The sequence below is a fragment of the Lycium barbarum genome, chromosome 10, assembly GCF_019175385.1.
Source record: "Lycium barbarum isolate Lr01 chromosome 10, ASM1917538v2, whole genome shotgun sequence".
Taxonomy (NCBI): Eukaryota; Viridiplantae; Streptophyta; class Magnoliopsida; order Solanales; family Solanaceae; genus Lycium; species Lycium barbarum.
In genome coordinates this window covers 111,454,287-111,471,490 of record NC_083346.1, presented here as the reverse complement: position 1 = coordinate 111,471,490, position 17,204 = coordinate 111,454,287, and the positions used below count along the sequence as shown (strand labels likewise).

The 17,204-nt window shown below is 33.4% G+C and overlaps 2 protein-coding genes across 3 annotated transcripts; one reads left to right on the top strand and one right to left on the bottom strand.

The window, feature by feature from the left end:
• Positions 1–221: 221 nt before the first annotated feature.
• LOC132613663 (putative 4-hydroxy-4-methyl-2-oxoglutarate aldolase 2) lies at positions 222–4,990 on the bottom strand. 2 transcript variants are annotated; one of them, XM_060327789.1, is made up of 3 exons: positions 4,833–4,955; positions 1,874–1,926; positions 222–915 (listed from the first exon to the last, which is right to left on the bottom strand). In XM_060327789.1, exon 3 carries the CDS (start codon positions 899–901, stop codon positions 401–403), a length of 501 nt encoding a protein of 166 aa, XP_060183772.1. In that variant the 5' UTR covers positions 902–915; positions 1,874–1,926; positions 4,833–4,955; the 3' UTR covers positions 222–400. The 2 variants fall into 2 exon arrangements, with proteins under 2 accessions (XP_060183772.1, XP_060183771.1); XM_060327788.1 differs by lacking the exon at positions 1,874–1,926 and having other exon boundaries at positions 4,833–4,990.
• Positions 4,991–7,126: 2,136 nt separating this feature from the next.
• Positions 7,127–13,424, top strand: LOC132614474 (annexin D5-like). Its single transcript, XM_060328927.1, has 6 exons — positions 7,127–7,319; positions 9,465–9,610; positions 10,046–10,264; positions 11,673–11,888; positions 11,972–12,061; positions 12,714–13,424. The coding sequence occupies exons 1-6, from the start codon at positions 7,244–7,246 to the stop codon at positions 12,915–12,917; spliced, it is 951 nt and encodes a 316-aa protein (XP_060184910.1). The 5' UTR covers positions 7,127–7,243; the 3' UTR covers positions 12,918–13,424.
• Positions 13,425–17,204: the final 3,780 nt, after the last annotated feature.

The window sequence follows — 17,204 nt, the reverse complement described above, 5'->3', positions numbered from 1 at the left end:
TATGATATGGTAATAAGCATCAACCAAGTAACCTAAAAACTATGTTGCCCGGACTCTTCGACAACGTTGCGGTCCAAAAGTAGTGCATTTTTGGAGGATCCAACGAAGGTTTGGCAGCATTTTTGGAGTTTCTAAAGATCTCCCTAAGCTGGCCCCAGTTTGTAAATTAGTATCCAGTGCCAAATTTTTCAAAATATGCAGTTCGATAATCAAAGACCACATTTAAGAGGAAATAGAGAGTAAAATTGTGTAAAACTTGTTCCAACGACGAGTTTGACTTACAACATACAATAGATTAATCGAGCTTACAATTCCCATACGTGCAGAGCAGCAGTTAGACCATAAGCTCCATAAAAGTAAGTTCACAACTCACATGCACTTAATTTGCGACGGGACATTCTCAAACAGATAGCTCCATTTTTGAAATAAGAATGCCATCAGTATCTGCATAAAGCCACTCACCATCGCAGATTCTAGTCCCAGCAATGGTTATCGGAACATGCTTCTCTCCAATACCCTTCTTATTAGCTTTCATCGGATGCGAAGCCAGAGCTCTGACTCCGATATCACAGCCATTGATTTCGTCCACATCCCTTACACAGCCATTTACTACGATCCCAGCCCATCCATTGTTTTGAGCTTGCACCACGGGGTTGCCACCCAAAATTGCACATCTCAGACTACCACCTCCATCGACAACAAGAACTCTCCCGTTACCTTTCTCCTCGAGAAACTCACGAACCAAAACGTTGTCTTCGAATACTTTCAGAGTGACAACAGGTCCAGAGAAGACTTGGCGCCTGCCATAGATTTTGAAGATTGGCTGCAGGGCACGTAGTTCACCACTCACAATAAGCTGTGGGTTTGCATCGCAAACTTCAGCAGTGGTGACCAAGGCCATCCTATGTAAAACAACTACAGGGAATAAAAGATAGATTTTAATTACTTGTAAGAAAAGATACCAGATTCCCCCATTTTTGTGCACCACTTAAATGATCATTTTTCTTAATATATAAACAAGTATGCACGGAACAAATGCTAGAATAAGAGAAAAATGAAAATTCTTAACGCATTTTATGTAATGCTTAGATATTCAAGAAGCTATGCTACTCGGACTCTTCGAAAATCTCGCTGGGTGCCTGTCGGAACCTCCAAAAGTAGTGCATTTTTGGAGGATCAGACACGGGCCACGGGTGTGGCAACAATTATGGAGAGCCCCAGCAACATAGTCAAGAGATAGTCAAATTTCACTTCTTTTAATTGGATAAGATAATTAATTGTGTATGAGAACATATCAATTGAAATCCACTGGTTATGCTCTGTGCAGGATCCTAACTTTAAGAAACATCCAAATAAGAATCAAGCTGAAAAAGTATGTCACCACAGCCACCATGTAATTGCAATATGTTAGGTTTCCATTAAATTTATGCCAAACTAGATGCAACCATTTAGACAAACTCGTCAGATTCAGCTTGTTATTTGGAGGTTGAACCACCAATATTCCCCTAAATATTTTGTGTCTATTAACTTAAAAAGAGGACAAGATTTATTTCTATCATCATCTCTCTGATCTCCATACTGATAACGGGAATGAACACTTAAATTTCCTATGGATTAGTTCCAGAAATGTTAAGGATTTGTGGATATTGTTAATGGGCATGCTAGGTTGCTGAACTAATAAAAGAATCAATGGTGTTACAGGGGTAACTGAAGGGATAATGATAGTGACTCTGCTTTAGAGTATTTTGTGACTTATCTGGAGTCTTTAAGAGACTTAGCTCACAAGTTCTAGTCAGAATAAACCAAAGAAGAAATGAAAGAAGGGAAACTCTGGAACTTGGGACAAAGGACCACCGGGGCAGGACAAACTTACAATGAGATAGACTCAATCTGATAACCTCCGTCCAAATTGAGATAGTAGGACGTCTGCATATACGACATTTATGATATTATCATTAAATTATTTTTCTACGACACATAGGACTACAATGAAAACCCTTAAACTTTTTTTTTACAATGAAGAAGAAAAAGATCACAACAAGTCAACAACTAGATACTCAATTACAACTGTCTAGAGAAAACTCAACAATAAACAAGACTGTCAATCACCAGCACTGCATTCTTCGTATGAGAAATGGTTCTCATCTCTACTGGTACTCTCAATCTTATATAGGGTTCCAATGTTTATTGTCATTGGCCAGTCTATTGATTTCACTGGCACAAGCATCATTAAAACTCGATTACTTTTAACACAATCTGGTGCTACAATCTTGTAGGCTTCCAAGGCTTACTTATTTTAAGCCAATACTTTTTTTTTTTTTTTTTGGTAATTCAAATATTGTTTTACCAAGTGTGAAATATGTAGAGCAGAATCAAGTAGAAACTGAATGTTGGACAAAAGATCCTGACTTCAGTTCCCATCCCAACACTATAACAGCATCTCCAACCAAAAAAAAAAAACCGGTTACCTATGTATCCTAGCAACTGTTCTTATTTTAAGCCAATTGTTATTATTTCATAAGCATCATAAAATTTGATTTCCCCTTGTAATGACTAATGAGTGCCTTCGACAAGCTATTACATATCTCATAAAATTGTCATTTTACAAATACTATTATTCTTGGGGGTAGAAAAGAGTTCTTAAGAAATAAAATGTAGGAATACACAAGAATCACATCATCAGCAAACGACATAGCTGGAAACTAGCCCTTGTTTGTCTTTCAATCACTAGAGAGACAAACGGGAATCAGTAGAATCTTGAGGCTTCTATTCTAGGTGGCTTTTGAAGTGGGTTTTGTGGGGTACAGGTGGGAGAAGGGATTGTGGAAACCAAAGAAAAATGAGAATGACTTTCATCATTAATGATCCCCTCACCTGAAGTCGGCCTAATTGAGTCCTAGATCATGAGCTTAGTGACTCAAATCTCTCATGAGGTCTTGTTGACATGCCCTACCAAATGAAAAAGAAGTCACAGGAGCAAGTCAAGAATTAGAATTCCCCGACTCCGTTTCTATTTATTAACCTTCTTTCTACTTCAAAATCAACTTTCTTAGCTGACCAATTGATCCTTGCCCATCTTTGGACCCATGCGATCTCGTTACAACGATCTTTTTTAACAAAATGGAAGTAGAGAGGACGAATATTAACAAGGGCGAAATAAAAACTAAAAGCACCAAATCAAGCATATTTTTAATCCTCATCTCATATATGGTTAGATAAAGATTGCTAATTTGTTAAACTAAGGGGGAAAGATGATTGAATCCCTTTATAGGACAAACAATCCTGGTAGGTGAAATAAACACATCTAAAAGACAATCAAACATCTTTATGGAAATTCCAAAATATCTTGATCAACCTCATAAATAAGGACCAAAATCGTCAATTTACTCAAAACAAGGGAAAATTATTCAAGAAACTTAGCACAATCAGCTAAAGAGGCAAAGAAAGAAAGAAACTTTAACCTGTGGGGACAGATGATGGAATGAGTTTATAGATTAAAGGGATTCAATCATCTGTCCCCACAGGTTAAAGTTTCTTTCTTTCTTTGCCTCTTTAGCTGATTGTGCTCTGAAAGAAAATCAAACATATTTATGGAAGTTCCAACATCCCCTCTTCACCAAATCTAGTAAATTCTTGATCAATCTCACAAATAATCACCAAAATCATCAATTTATTCACAAGAAGGAAAATTTTCAAGAACCTTAACAATCATCTAAAATGGCAGAGAAAGCAACAAACTTTAAACTACATATAATCCTGGTAGGTGACTTAAATTAAACATATCTAAAAGAGAAGAACACATATTTATAGCAATTCCAACAACCCCGCTTCATCAAATCAAATAAGTTCTTGATCAATCTCACCAAAATCATCAATTTACAGTTCTTGATCAATTTCATAAATAAGCACCAAAATCATCAATTTCTTCACAGCAAGTGAAAACTTTCAAGAAACTAAGCAAGTGGCTATAAAAGTATAACAAACTTAGCAATAAATTAATCTTGGTAGGTGACTTAATATAAAATATACATCTCTAAAAGAAAATCATTATATATTTATGGCAATTCTAACAACCCCACTTCATCAAATCAAGAATCTTGATCAATCTCATAAATAAGCACCAAAATCATCAATTTACTCACAACAACTAAAAAATTTCAGGAAACTAAGCTAGCGGCTATAAAAGTACCAAACTTTAGCTACTACAAATTAATCCTGGCAGGTGACGTAAATTAAACATATCTAAAAAGAAAATCAAACATATTAATGAGAGTTCCAACAACCCCACTTCACCAAATCAAGTAAACTCTTGATCAATCTCATAAATAAGCACCAAAATCATCAAAGTGAAATATTTCAAGAAACTTAGCACAATCAGATAAAGTAGCAACGAAAAATAACAAACTTTAAACATATTAATGAGATTTTCAACAACCCCACTTCACCAAATCAAGGAAACTCTTCATCAATCTCATAAATAAGCACCAAAATCATTAAAGTGAAATATTTCAAGAAACTTAGCACAATCAGATAAAGTGGCAACGAAAAGTAACAAACTTTAAACATATTAATGAGATTTCCAACAACCCCACTTCACCAAATCAAGTAAATTCTTGATCAACCTCATAAATAAGCACCAACATCATAAATCTACTCACACCACTTCACCAAATCAAGTAAATTCTTGATCAACCTCATAAATAAGCACCAAAATCATAAATCTACTCACAATCAAGTGAAAATTTTCAAGAAAATAAACAAGTGGCTATAAACCTAACAAACTTTAAACTACAAATTAAACTTGGGATATTTGATTTGTACGAGGATGTTACCTCGATGGAGATGGTGTTAGATGTGTGCTGACTTGTATGAAGCTGAGAGAGGAAGAGATCTGGATCAGTAGATCTTCGTTACTGTATTTTACAGTAACTATTTTTTCCTCTAAAATAGCAAGTGCAACCCCACGTGCCTTGCTTAAAAGAATCTGACTTTTTGACCATACAACATAGGCAAAGATCAAACTTAGGATGTCTGTCTCAACTTTAGGACAATCTTTTCATTTCTTTAGTATAACTTTAGTTTAAATTTTTTGAATTTTCTGACTATCAAATTTACCTTACACATTAAGTTAAGAGTAAAGGTAAAAATTTAAGCATGGTAAATTAGTTTGATTAAGCACACGATGTGGTAAATTTTTATAACTTGTGTAAACTTGAAATTTTGGAATAAAAATAGAAGATCGTTACAAATACTATGAAATAAAATAGTTTTGTGAATTTATCGTTTTAAAGTTTACATGGTAATTTCAGATAAGCAGCTAAGGTGGTATTTATGTACTCCAACAACTTTCTTAATATATGGGTTCGCGGAATTTAATCACCAACTTAGTTAATTTCAAAAAAAAAAAAAAAAATCTTCTTTCTCTAATAATAAGGTAGCTTACACCTTTACTAGGGCGTTGCTGGTTAAGTACCTTAGCAATATAAAAGGAAAAAACCCTAAAATATGTTCATATACTTAACAATATATTAAACAACCAATATTTTATTTAAATTTATATATAAACCGCTATAAAACTACAATACGAAATAGGGGTAACTACTTATCTGCATTCGGCGTATATACTAAATTAAATAATTTTATGTAATTGTATCGTATGATTAAGGGATAAAATGTCTAACTATACATTAAGTTGGTGTACTAAACATGGAACACAAATAAAATTTTACCATGTTAAGGGTGGAGAGAGGGAATTTTTGACCAAAATAATACATTATTTAAAATAATTAACAAGAATAATACAATACTTTTAAAATTTTACAAAAATAGAATAAACGTAGTTGTGAGTAATCTTTTATTAAAATATTTTAACGGAAAAAAGTTAGGACAGACGGAATAACGAAAATGTAAAATGTAATTGTGAGAAGTGTTTACAAGTATTTCGTTACAACTCTCTGATTCTATTAATTACTCTCTGCTAAAGTACAATTTGTGGGTCCAAGATAATTTTCATTTCTCTCACACCTTTTTTCTATGCTTATTTTCTTACCTTTTCCTTACAAAAGTGAGAAATCTCCTATACTATAATGTATATTATAGTTTCTACACAATTTCCTAAGATAAAAGATAGAATTGAAGACCATTCAATTTAAATAAACATAAGTAGAATTTATTCCGTTGTGAAATTTGATTGATCTAAGCTGCTCTTTTTGTGACTTTTTGTTCCTTGTGGCTGAAGTGCATTATTGTCCTTACATATTTTGAAAAAGTATGCAAAGATAGTTGTTTATCATAATATAATTACAATGCAATTTTAAATATCACCTTTGATTGTAAAAGTATTATTAATTATAAAGAGATAGATATTTCAAAAAATGAAAATAAAATTTAATTAAATAAATTTTAGTGACACAAGTATATATGTGTATTAAATAAACCTTTTTTTTCTAAGTAAATAAGAATTAATGTGTGGTTAGGAAAAGGAAAACGAGTGAGGGACTTATGGAACTTAAATCTCCACTTTAATTGTGGAAATTTGTATCATTTTTGGTGTAGTTTGTTAGAAAGAAATTAAAGAGAGAGGGAAATAGGAGAAAAAGGTAAGAAAAGAAGCACTGAAAAAAGGAGTGAGAGAAATAAAAATCACTTGGACCCACAAGCTTTACTATAGCTGAGAGTAATTAATAGAATCAGAGAGTCGTAACTGATCCAATAATGAAATACTTGTAAAAAGTTACTTATAATTACGTTTTATGTTTTTGTTATTCGGTCCGCCCTAACTTTTTCTGTTCAATTTTTTTAATAAAATATTACCTAAAACGCTACTCACAACTACGTTTATTCTATTTCTGTAAATTTTAAAAATATTGTATTATTCTTGTTAATTGTTTGAAATAATGTATTATTTAGGTCAAAAATTCGGAGAGAGGAGAGTAAAATTTTCCAAGGCACATCTTTTCTTTTCCTCTCATTTTTTTTTTCTTTTTCAGAAGAGCCACAAAACTACGTATAAACTTTGCATGGGTGAGAGTGAAACGCGTTTATAGTTTTACCATTCATGCATGCACAATTAATTCCATGCAAATTAAGTTTCCAATTATTCTAATTAATCATTACTTCCGTTAATTGTAGGTCTCCATTAATCTACTGATCAAGGTTTCTCTCTCTCTCTCCTTTACAATTCCTTAAAGGAGAGAGAGAAAGGAAGAGAAACAATTAGCAGGGGATTAACTAACAGATAATTATGTCTACCCTGATTATACCTCCTGTTTTAACTTCGCCCCGTGATGATGCCGCCCAACTTTATAGAGCTTTCAAGGGTAATTTAATTTCACCTTATATAATTCTTTCTTGATTAGTAGCATGTTTGGCTAAGCTTCTCTGAAGCTATTAGTATTTATTTTTCTAATAAAAATGGTTATTTTATGAGGAATAGGATTGAGTAGTTTAATATGTGTTTTCGAAGTTGAAAAAAGGTAGGAGTAAGTTTTACCCTAAAGAAGTTTTTTGAACTTTGACCAAACACAAATTGATGTTTTAATATGAGGTAAGGGTCAAAAGCACACATGAAGTATCACTTTTTTGCGAGTCACTTACCTGAATTATCAAGTGGTTGTGTTTTCTACCTAAACTATCACCAACTATTTATCAAAACACCTCACAATTAATGAGTCAATTGCCATGTGGACGAAATTTTATGGGCAAATTAACTTGCACGCATCTTTTGGTGATTGTATCAAACACTTGGTCTAGTCAGCTTCGAGACATGTTTTGATAAATAGTTGGTGATAGTTCAGGTAGGAAATGCAAACAGCTGATAGTTCAGATAGGAAACTCACAAAAAATAATACTTCATATGTGTTTTTGACTATTATCTCTTTTAATATTGATAAATGTGTTTTTAATTAGCCAAACACAAACTATACTTTCCACCGACACTTTTCCGGGAGGCATTTCTGCACATATCCAGATTTTAATACTACAATATATAATCAAGATAACAACACAAAATGATCCATTTTATTACTATCACCGTATTACAATGTCTCATATAATATTCTTTTACAACCTCTTTAGACGTTTTATTTGGGGTTTCCCATGTTAGGAAGTTACTGCAGAAACTTATTTACTACTGTTTACTTTTTCCCGCACCCAGATGTGTACACCCTACCAAATCATACTAATTTATCATAGCTAAGCAACAAATTAAGCTAAGAGTGTAATAGTTTTGTGCTAGCGCAAAAAATATAGATATGTCGCAACGCAAGTTTGAACACGTGACCTTAGGATTTTTTGCAACCCCTTAACCACTGTGCTAAGCCTTCAACTTGTGTTAACAGGTGTCAATACTAGTATACAAACCTATAAAACTAAAATTTCACTTAACTATACACTGTAATTTTCTGGTGAAAGGGTGTCGCTTGACACCCCTCGGGCAAGCGTAGCTCCGCGCCTGAGTGGAAGTTAATTGTACAGGCTCTCATAGCAATAACGTATTTTGGTTCAGGCATTTGCTCATATAATCTCACTAAAGAGGGGGCCATTTTCATTGTTACTGTTCCAGCCGTTAAAATTAGATCCGCTTGTCTATGACTCGATTTTAGTACTAGTCCATAACGATCAAAGTCGAAGCGTGAGCCAATTAGTGAATCCGCCCCCGAGTGGAAGTAGTTCATCCGTGTTATTTGGAATTGTAGTTTCAAATAGTGTTGGTAGTGGATCAGTTTGATAGTGTAGTATTCGTATTTAATTTAAAGGCCATTGGATCAATAAAAGAGCTTTTCCATTCAACTTCTCTTGCCCACAAACTGTTTGTCAAAAGTCTTCATAGTGTTCTATTTCTGTTTAATTATAAGGAGTTGCATTCTCTATTTTTGTTCACGTCCCAATGTTCTGTTTTTAAGGCCACCCTTAGTTTTTGATAACCAACAACGCTCAGGGGTCGTTTGGTAGGGTGTATAAGAATAACACTGGATAGAGTGTATTAGTAATTAATGCTAGATTAGTTATGTAAACATTATTTTTTATCGATTGTTTGGTTTGTTTAATAACATGCATTGCATACTAAATAACACTGAATAGGGTGTATTAGTAATTAATGGTGAGATTAGTTATGTAGACATGATTTTTTATCGATTGTTTGGTTTGTTGTAATAACATGCATTGCATACTAAATTGTACTGAATAAGGTGTACTAGAACCATGACAATGTATAAGAATAGTACTGAATGGGGTGTTTTACATAGGTTGAACTACCAAACGAGGGATTAAATAATACCAAAGCTAATATACCAATATTATTTTCAGTAATACTTCCTACCAAACAACCCCTAAGTTTCATATGCGTGGATAGAATTTCAAAAAATCAGAAAAAAGTGAAACTCCAGAAGGTTATACTCATTAACTAATATTTGCATTGACAATTCATAACGTTTAATAATTATTACTACTTGCTTTTGTACCAGGATTTGGATGTGATACTGCAGCAGTCATTAACATTCTTGCTCATCGAGATGCAAGTCAACGTGCTCTCATTATGCAGGAATACAGAGTTATGTATTCCGAAGAGCTTAATAATCGCTTATCCAGAGAGCTTAGTGGTGACAACAAGGTAATTTAACTTATACGGATAATGTAAAGGAATTTTTTTACTAACATATCACTTAAAAGATAACTGCAAGTAATCGTCCATAATAAGATGGATTACTAACCTAGAAAAATGGCGGATTACCTGCAACAAGTTAAAATACATAGATAGTGTAAAGGGGTAATTACATTTTTGGACTGCTCAAAAGAATAATAGCCAGCAAATGTATAGGTTTTGTATATTAAGCATAAATATACATGTAATGTACACACACAATATACATATAATATACACAATCAGTGTATAGGTTTTGTAGATTTTGGCTAGTGTCCGTAATTAATTTCGGCCCAATGGGCTAAAAATGAAAAAATCGTGTAAAACTTCTAATTTACAGTAACATTTCTCTGTCAAGTTGTCTTGTGTTTTGATTTACTGTATTATTTGGATTAATGAGTTCAGAAAGCGTTCTTGCTATGGATGCATGATCCAGCAGTAAGGGATGCCACTATAGTCAAGCAGGCATTGAGTGGCGTTGTTGTTGATCTCAGAGCTGCTACTGAAGTGATATGTTCTCGGACTCCTTCACAAATACAATATTTCAAACAAATCTATTATACCATGAACAGTGTCTACCTTGAGCACGATATTGAGTCGCGGGCATCTGATGATCACAAAAAGGTATCTTTCCTCTGCAATTGCTTATGCACAGATAACTGTCGCTCTAAGTTCTTCTTCGTTCTGGCTTGTTGATCGAAAAGTTGAAAACTATGTCTGCATACAACTTTGGAGTTGATGAATAAAAGAGAAAATCAATGAGGAAGTTTTGATTTTCTATTCTACAATTACAAGTCTTTGATTTCTGAAACATGTATATGATTCTATATGAGCAACAAAAGTTCTTGAGTGTGCACTATCCTAGAGATTAGGGTATGCAAAGTGACTCATGTAATTATATCATATGCTCTTCAGTAATTGTTGAAGCCAGGATTTTTAATAAGCAGATATAAAAATGCGGAATGACACGCCTGAGTTTCGAACTTGCAACTTAAAGCATTTTTGAGCCACCTTTTATTACTATACTCTAAGCTTTACTTATGTAAATGGGATTTAACAACTTTTGTACGTAAGGAAAATTTCTTTTTACCCTATTTGCACAGTATAACTTTCCAAGAAAGGGATTCAACTGAACCTTTTCGGACCATATAGCTCCACCCCTATGGCCTTTAGTTTTGGTGTCAATTGGAAACTTAAGTCCATGTGAAGGCTGCTGAATTTTGTTTGAAGTAGAAACTGTTTTCAATAATTTGCTTTGATGATGAGTAGGCTTGTTGTGCTTTGGACCTGCTTTTTACATTTCTCTAATGGGACTCATCTTATATCTTCCTAGAGGCCAACACCATCTTATGCATTTAGGAGATAATATATCAATAGTCACTTTCTGCCGAAGCAAAATTATGACAAGTTATATCCTTGAAGGTATCAATATGGTTATGTCAGCACAGTTTGATCTTATTTCATGGTGATATTGTTTCAAGATGTTCAAATTCTGAGTAAAACCTCACGTTCCAGATAGTTTTATGGATCTTCATGGCCACTTGATGTTCTTTCCTTCACCTCTTAATGCTCTGACATATTCGAGATGCCTGTGTGATCTTATTATCTGATCTTAAGGCTGACAAATTCCTCCTCCCATCTTTTGAAGATGTGAATGCTATTCTGTTTACTGTAATAGTGTATAAAGTTCAATTACTTTAATGTGATTGAAAATAGTTCTGTAAATTTACCGTTATAATGGATAAGGTTCAGTAACCATATGTAAGATTTGTTTAATTGGATTGCGTGGAACTGAGGGCTTAGTGCTATGAATAGTCTACCACTTGTTCATTTACATCTATAATTAGGAAGTAAAAATGTTACCAATTCTTCTAAGTAGATTGATTTGTCTGACATAGCATCCAATTTCTGAAATCTGTATATTGTCTGTGTACAGAAGTTGAGTTGATTGAACAAAGTGATCCATCCATATTGCTGAGATTTTTTCAAAAGAAGATATTGATGTATCGGTATTTTTTGCTTTATATTACAGTTGCTTCTATCATATGTACGTACGGTACGCTATGAAGGACCAGAAGTTGACAGTGTTTTAGCGGAACGTGATGCTAAAGTTCTATATAAAGCAGGGGAGAAGCGATGGGGAACCGATGAGAAGACATTCATACGTCTCTTTTGTGAAAGCAGCAGTGCACATTTGGCTGCTGTTAGTTATGCTTACAAAAACAAGTACAAGAACAAATTGAAAAACGTAAGTTTACTTACTTTAACGTCTAATCAGCTTAATTAACCTTTTTAATGCTAGTTTTAATGGATAAATACCTCATATTACAGGCAGTAAAAAGTGAAACTTCAGGGATCTTTAGATTTGGCCTCTTGACTATCTTGAGATGTGCTAAGAATCCAGCAAGTTTCTTCGCGAAGGTATTGTTTACATACTCTGAAGTTCTCTGTCATAAATATTAACTGGTAACCTTGTAAAAATGGTAACTAGCACGTATAACGTGCACATTAAATTACATAGTATAGAAAATCTTTGCACTATCAGTATCACTTAAATCCTTCTTGAATATTAATGTTGGGTAATGCCAACATTCTGCCTATGGCGAAGCCCAGCCAATGGGCCAGAGATGGCCCTGGCCAGTGTCATGGCCGAAATAGCGCTTGCTTGATGAGCTTGATTAAGAAATAAAGTTGTGTCCTTGATAGCTGCTATAGTTTGTTGGGTAATAACAGTATCCTACCTAAGTGATGGCCCGAGTTAGAGATGGTCGAATATGGTGCTTGCTTGATGAGCTTAGTTAAGAAATGAAGTTTTGTCCTTCCTATTAACTAGTACTATAACTTTTGGCATGATAATAAGCACTTCTGCCCTTAATCTTAACAATAATGTTATCCTCCAAATTTCATTTTCGTTTGTAGATTATTAATTGTGTATCTCATTTAAATGCATGCTTCTTTCCATTACTGTATTAATAATCTCTTCTCTAACTCTATATTGTGTTAAACCTAGTAAACAATTCCTCACTTTAATCTTGTACACATTCAAACTTTTTTTTTTTTTTTTGGCATTCAGCAATTGCATAAGGCTATGAAGGGCTTGGGAACGAACGATGCAGCTCTTATTAGAATAATAGTAACACGAGCTGAGATTGATATGCAGTATATAAAAGCAGAGTACCGAAAGAAATATAAGAAGTGTCTGAATGATGCTGTTTATTCAGAGACTTCTGGCAATTATCGGACCTTCCTTCTATCTCTTTTGGGGCCAAATTACTAGCGCGCTAAGATGTCATCACTGAAAACGTGTGTGTTAACACTGTGTAATTGATGCCTTTGTGGAGTTCATGTTCCAAATCCATGCCTAAAATTGGGAAGTGATATTTGCAATTCTTGCTAAGCCATAGGCCTATAAGCAGCTATGCATTTTCCCTTTATGTCTAATTCTTTTGAACTTCATTCTGAATACGTCTGTATATGTTGTCTCTGTTGTAATTATGTATAGGTTTTCTGGTTTTTCGCCAGTGCAAATGTTTTCTCCTCTTTAAAGGTGCTTTCGTTATAATGATGTGTTTGTAAAAGTTGATTTGATATGATGTAAGTTTTCGTAGCGGGTGGTAAGTACCCCTTTGTCCTTAACCAGAGTATCGGTTCGAGCTCTGTAAATGAAGTTGTATCTGGTAGAGAATGCTTTATCCTCAAATAGGACTTTCAGGCGTGAATGTGGATTAGTTGGGTCCTGAAACGGATGCCAGAATTGGGTGGGAAATCCAAAAAAGGGATCTTTCAAGTAGCCCGCGGATTCACTATTTATTTTTCTAGTCGGTATACATAGGTTATATACATAAATATAAAGGGCAGTCTGGTGCACAAAGAATCCGGCTTTAGCTAGATCCCGGAAGGGCTCAGCCCAAGGGGTGTGATGTGGACAACCTACTCTAACACAAGCATTAGTGGCTACTTCCACGGCTTGAACCCGTGACCTATAGGTCACATGGAGACAATTTTACCGTTGCTCCAAGGCTCCCTTTATCATACACATAAATCATAGGTTGTTTTTAAGTTAAAGTAATTGCATGGGCGGCTATTTTTGTTGTTCTTAAAATTAAAAAAGAAATTAAAATTCAATCTTTCAGAACTCATTTACATCTCCACAAATAGTACCACGTGAATTGGGTTAGCCCAATGGCTCAGAGACTTTTCTGCTTCAAATAATTCAAACTTGATCCAAAAATCCCATTTACAGGTCCATAATGAGACTATCTATCCAAGGGAGATAATGCTAGAAATGAACATAATATTTCTTAAGTATTTGGGACAAATGAGATATGGGCACAGTTCAATGATGAAAGTGATACTTCAACTAAAAGAAATTGAAATGATGATAAAATGACAAAAGAACAACCAAAAGAAACTGTAAATTAATTCAACAATGCAAAAACAATAAAAAATGAGACTTGTCTAGTTGAGAACTTCAAATAGTTTCAAATGAAATGATGCTACAACTGAACATGGTTTGTCTAGATAGAGTTATTTCCACCGCATTCTTTAACTTTTTATGAACCATTGATTTAAAAAAAATAAAAAATTAGTGATTCATCCATCTACCTGCTTCCTCCACTTTGCTAATCAAAATATCAAAAAATAAGAATTAAAAACTTATTTTGGTTTTCATTCGGCATCCGGTATAATTGTATTGATCCGATTAATTTGAATTCATACGAAAAGTTTCATTTTGAAAGGTACTGCTCAATAACAATATGTTTAGTTAAAATATTGAAGTGTATTTATCACTTCACCACACTTTTGGACCAAATAAAGTATTAGTTTTGGTGATAGGAACAACTCTCTCTATTCTAGTTTGATTGACTTGATTTTAGCACTAGTTAAATTAGAAAAGGAAAAAGATCCCGACATATCCTTGTACTTTGAGCAAAAGTGTAATTTAACTCTTCGTTAGAAGTTTAGTTCATTCATACTCTTAATAGGCGTGTGGCCATAGAAACCAAAAAAAAAAAAAAACTTTTTTTTGGAATTTTGGAGTTTGAGTTGTGTTTAGCCATAATTTTTGAAATTATATTTTTTTATTGAAATGTAGTTGTTTTGGTTGTGACAAAAGTGAAAAACTTGAAAAATAAGTTTTTCTTGTTTATCAAATTTCGGAATACAACTTCAAGTTGTATTTGGAATTTTTATGGTCAAACGTTGATTCCGTAAAAAAAGTGAAAAAAAAATTCTGAAAAAAAGTGAATAATTCTTATGGCCAAACGGCCCTTATTGTTTGCTTTTTGCTCGAAATTATTTTCCTTGGTCATTCACACATCAACATTGTATATAGGGGAAACGTCCAAATTTATCATTGTGGTTTCGAAAGATTTAATTTTATCCGTGTGATTTTCGACAAATCTAACTTTGCCCACCAACAAAATGAATTACATAAAGAATCCACTCATTTTCACTACATGTTGCTTTTTACACTTTAACCACTCCACCACTGGCCGTTCCACTATCAACTACGGTACACAATTTCATTGTCCCTCAAACAATTAATTTCCTTCATAATCCTATACTCCATTTCCACTACCTCTAATAAGCCCTTAATGAATAATTAGAGATTAATTAATATATAATAAGGAAAAGGTCCAAATTTTGTCGTTGCGGTTAAAAACTTTTGTTCAACCTTGTCCGCGTTGTAGTGATTGAAGGCAATTTTGAGCAAAATAGGCAAGAACATAAATGAGCCAAAACTTCTCAAATGACAAAATTCGACTTTTCACAAATATAAAGGCATTTCAATCTTTTCCCTTAAAAAAATGACTTCAATATATTTATTTTTCTTTCCTTATCTTCATTCCTTTTGGAATTTCACTATTTGAGTTTTATTTGTCTTTTTTCTATAAACAATCTTTTATACGTGATTTCACTTTAATAGAAAAAATATTTCTTCAAATTGTTGCTAGAAGTAGTGCTTAAGTTTCATTGATAAAAAAAAAATTGAAAAATTGCCATATCCCCAATTATAGTCACTTGTTTGTTAACGTACTGCTTAAACAAGATAAGATTCTTGAAAAGATTTTTACAGCTAACATTATATAAACTAAGATTCTAAAATAATGGAATATATGTGAATGGCAGATCATAATCACTATTCACTCACATATAGTTCCAGTCATCAAATTTAGCAACAAAATTGGACCGGGAGGGCACATGGTTTTATCTCACTTATAGTTCCTTTTGTGGTTACCATTTTCTTGCATCTCATCATATCTTAGAGAGAATATTTTCAGCACACAGTTACATATATTTTCCAATATACTTTTCTTTTTCTTGATATGTTTCTTTATTTATTTTCTCTAATTTAAGTTATCTAATTTGTGCTATGGAGCAAACTTGCTCTACGTTTTTACTAGCTAGCTAGTTACAACAAGAACATCATATGTCACCTTTCTAATGAAAAAGTTTAGGGTTATCACATATTTTGATCCCCTTAATTATTGATAAATTTTAACTCTAAGGGTTTGTTTGGTATGGAGGAAAATCTTCTCCACAGACAAAACTGGAAAATGTTTTTCTGAAAAACAAATAATTTTGTATTTATTTTCTTGTGATTGGTACGTGTTTAGAAAATATTATCTCAAAAGTATTTGGCATAATATAGGCAAACACTATGAGAGGTTGTGGTGGCGGTAGGGTGGTGGGGAGGGGGGTAGGTGTTGTTAGGGGCGGGCATCGTACGGTTTTAAAGACTTCGGTTCGGTAATTTCGGTTTTTAAAAATATGACACTATTACCATACCAAACTAATTTGGTATGATTTGGTATTTTTAAGGTCGATTTCGGTAATTTGCGGTACAGTAAATTGGTAACTATAGTTTGTTCGACTTCGACTTCTATATACTCATATAATAGAGAATTATGACTTCAGCTATTCAAAAAACGTCTCAATTATATCATATTAATACCTTATATATGTTAAAGTATTCAAAAAGTAGGACAATTAATCCCCTTCGTTAATGAATTACACAAAAAGGGTATTTCAATCAAGATAGAGTAGTCAAAGTTTCAACATCTAAACAATTAGTTTACTACTAATACTAGTTTATATATTTAATAGTATTATTATAATATATATGAATTGCATATGTAACTACACACTTCGGTATGGTATTCGGTAGATCAATTTATATATATATATATATATATATATATATATATATATATACCAAATATCGTACATAATATAAATAAATTAAAATGCACACTAAATACCGTCCAAATATCATAATACCACGGTATCAAAAATTTCAATTTCGGTATGGTGGTCGATATTTACTATACCATGCCCACCCCAAAGTGTTGGTGAGGATGGGGGTTATGAAGGTGGGGATGGGGGTTATGAGGGTGGGCATGGCGGGTGGAGTGTGTTGAAGGTTGGGAGGAGGCGATCAATGTGGGATGCAACTTGTAAACCTTGTTTTCCCTACTTGTATTGTGGAGGTCACTTTCTTCATTTCTAAGGATCTTATTTTCCTCTATCAAAAAACTTTAACCGACCAAACATGAAAAAA